This window comes from Chinchilla lanigera, unplaced genomic scaffold, assembly GCF_000276665.1.
Source record: "Chinchilla lanigera isolate Chin_1 unplaced genomic scaffold, ChiLan1.0 scaffold00098, whole genome shotgun sequence".
Lineage (NCBI taxonomy): Eukaryota > Metazoa > Chordata > Mammalia > Rodentia > Chinchillidae > Chinchilla > Chinchilla lanigera.
Window position 1 is genome coordinate 146,626 of NW_004955499.1, and position 3,294 is coordinate 149,919.

At 44.8% G+C, this 3,294-nt stretch overlaps 1 protein-coding gene across 1 annotated transcript; it reads right to left on the minus strand.

Annotated features, from left to right (window-relative positions):
* Nucleotides 1-214: 214 nt before the first annotated feature.
* On the minus strand, nt 215-3,294 carry LOC102029762 (zinc finger protein 14-like; the record flags this gene model as incomplete). The annotated part of the gene is given in 1 exon segment (XM_013505557.1): nt 215-3,294. A coding segment is annotated over 1 exon segment (2,048 nt), but the record flags the coding sequence as incomplete, so codon positions are not given.

Sequence of the window (3,294 nt, forward strand, 5' to 3'; positions counted from 1 at the left end):
TCCAAACACTTTCCACAAGCCAAATCCAAAGGCTCTTGAACCATATGGTCAGGTACAGTCACAGCAACAATCCCACTTCTCTGGTACCAAATTCTGTCTTGGTTACTTTTCTCTCATTGCTGAGACCAAATACCCAACACCCAAAATTAAGGAAGGAAAGGTTTATTTAGCTCACACTTTGGGGAGGTTTCAGTCCATACCTGCCTGGCTCCGAGGCACAGTGGCACAGCAACAAGAGCAAACGGGGGAATGGCAGTGTGTGCAAGCCTCTTTCCCTCCCTTATAGTGTAAGATGGGTACCCCGACCAAGGGGCGGTACTCACATAGTCAACCTTCTAAACTTCTCACACTCACAGTGAACAACATCCTAGAGCAGGATGTAGAACTGCTGAGTCACTTAGCCAAACACACAAGTTGACCAATGTATCAACCAGAACACTTACATACACAGTGTTCCTCCCTGGTGAGAATCTGTATATGTGTTTCACAGTGTCTATGACAAAGGCCTTCCTACACTGATTACATACATACGGTGTCTCTCCATTATGAGTCTTGTCATTTATTCAACAAACACTGTGTTGGCTGAAATTGCTTACATTCATAGTTTCTCCACAGTGAGACTTCTCTCATATATTTGACACTTTGTGTAGAAGGTTTTCCCAAATTGCTTACATATTTAAGGTTTCTCCCACGAGAGTCTATACACGTCTTTGACAATTTGAGTGCGATATGAAAGATTTCACACATTGCATACATACATGGGGTTTCTCCCCAGTGTGAGTCCATTCATGAATTTGACAACTACCACTTGTGCTGAAAGCTCTTCCACAGTTCTTATGTACATAGGGTTTTTCCCCGATGTGGGTCCGTTCATGTATTGGCACTATCTTTCCTGCTGAAAGCTTTGCCATATTGCTTACATGCCTAAGGTTTTCGTCAGTGTGAGTCTGTTCATGCTTTGGACAAACACCATGTGTGTGGAAGGCTTTCCCACATTGCTTACATGCATAGGGTTTCTCTCCAGTGTGAGTCTGTACATGTTTCACAACCTCTGTGTGTGACAAACGCTTTCCCACACTGCTCACATATGTAGGGTTTCTCCTCAGTCTGAGTCCTTTCGTGTGTTTGCCAACCTGCTCTGCTGCTGAAAGCTTTCCCACATTGCATACATACGTAGGGTTTCGCCCCAGTGTGTCTGTTCATGCCCTTGACAATCATGTGTGTTGAAGGCTTTCCCATATTGCATTCATACAGAGGGTTTCTCCCCAGCGTGAGTCCGTTCATGAAGTTGACAACTACCACTTGTGCTGAAAGCTTTTCCACAGTGCTTACATACACAGGGGTTTTCCCCAGTGTGGGTCCGTTCATGTATTCGCAAACGAGCTTTTCTGGTGAAAGCTTTGTCACATTGCTTACATGCATAAGGTTTTTCCCCAGTGTGAGTCCGTTCATGGTTTTGACAAATACGACGTGTTTTGAAGGCTTTCCCACACTGCTTACATGCATAGGGTTTCTCCCCAGCGTGACTCCTTTGATGTACTTGTGAAACTGCTTTGCTGCTGAAAGCTTTAACACATTGTATACACACACAGGATTTCTCCCTAGTGTGAATATGTTCATGTAGTCGACAAAAACGACGTGTGGTGAAAGCTTTCCCACAGTGCTTACATACGAAGGGTTTTTCCCCAGTGTGAGTCCGTTCATGTATTTGACAACTGTATTTTTGGCGGAAAGCTTTGCCACACTGCTTACATGCATAAGGTTTCTCCCCAGTGTGAATCAGTTCATGCTTTCGATAACTAGAACGTGTATTAAAGGCTTTCCCACATTGCTTACATGCATAGGGTTTTTCCCCCGTGTGAGTCCTTTCATGTATTTGCCAACCTTCTTTGGTGCTCAAAGCTTTCCCACATTGTATACATACATACGATTTCTCCCTAGTGTGAGTACCTTCATGCAGTTGACAAAGACGACGTGTGCTGAAGGACTTCCCACACTGCTTACATGCGTAGGGTTTCTCCCCAGTGTGGGTCCATTCATGCATTTGCCAACCTGCTTTGCTGATGAAAGCTTTCCCACACTGCTTACATGCATAGGGTTTCTCCCCAGTGTGAGTCCGTTCATGAATTTGACAATAACCATTTGTGCTGAAAGCTCTTCCACAGTGCTTACATACATAGGGTTTTCCCCCAGTGTGGGTCCGTTCATGTACCTGCCAACTTCTTTTGGTGCTGAAAGCTTTCCCACACTGCTTACATGCATAGGGTTTCTCCCCAGTGTGAGTCCGTATATGTCTTTCACAATCTGTCTGTGTGGCAAACCCTTTTCCACATTGCTTACACACGTAGGGTTTCTCTCCACTGTGGGTCTTTTCATGTGCTTGAAGAGAATATTTTCCACTGAAGACTATCCCACACTGGCTACATACACAGTGTCTCTTCTCAGAGTGCGTCAATTCATGCTTTTGACAAACACTACGTTTCATAAAAGCTTTCCCACACTGCTTACATGCATAGGGTTTCTCACCAGTGTGACTCTGTTCGTGCATTCGCCAAGTATCTTGTCTCCTGAAAGCTTTCCCACATTGCTTACACACATAGGGTTTCTCCCCAGCGTGAGCCTGTTCATGTGTTTGCCAGTGATCTTTTCTGCAGAAACGTTTGCCACATTCCTTACATGCATAGGGTTTTTCCCCACTGTGAGTCTGTTCATGTCTTCGGCAAGCATGATGATCGCTGAAAGCTTTGCCACACTGCTTACATGCATAGGGCTTTTCCCCTGTATGAGTCCTTGCATGGTTTTGACAACCATGACTAGTGAAGAAAGCTTTCCCACATTGCTGACACACATAGGGTTTCTCACCTGTGTGAATTCTTTCATGTGTTTGACACCTACGTCGTGTGGTGAAACCTTTGCCACACTGCTTACAAACATAGGGTTTCCCTCCACTGTGGGTCTTTTCATGTTCTTGAAAAGAGGACTGACTGCTGAAAGCTTTCCCACATCGGTCACATACGTACTGTTTCTCCCCACAGTGAGTCGATTCATGTTGACAAACCCCACCTGTGCTGAAAGCTCTCCAACATTGGTTACATACATCGTGTTTCTCCCCAGGGTGACTTCGATCAACATTACCCAATGAATTGCTAGTGAGGGATTTTCCATACTGTTTATTTACATGAGTTTTTTCTCCAGAGTGAGCGGGATCACTCTGAAGATCTTGGTGAGAAGTGAAACTTCCTCCATATGGTTCACATGTATCCATATGCCCTTCACTGTGACATCTTTCCCGGA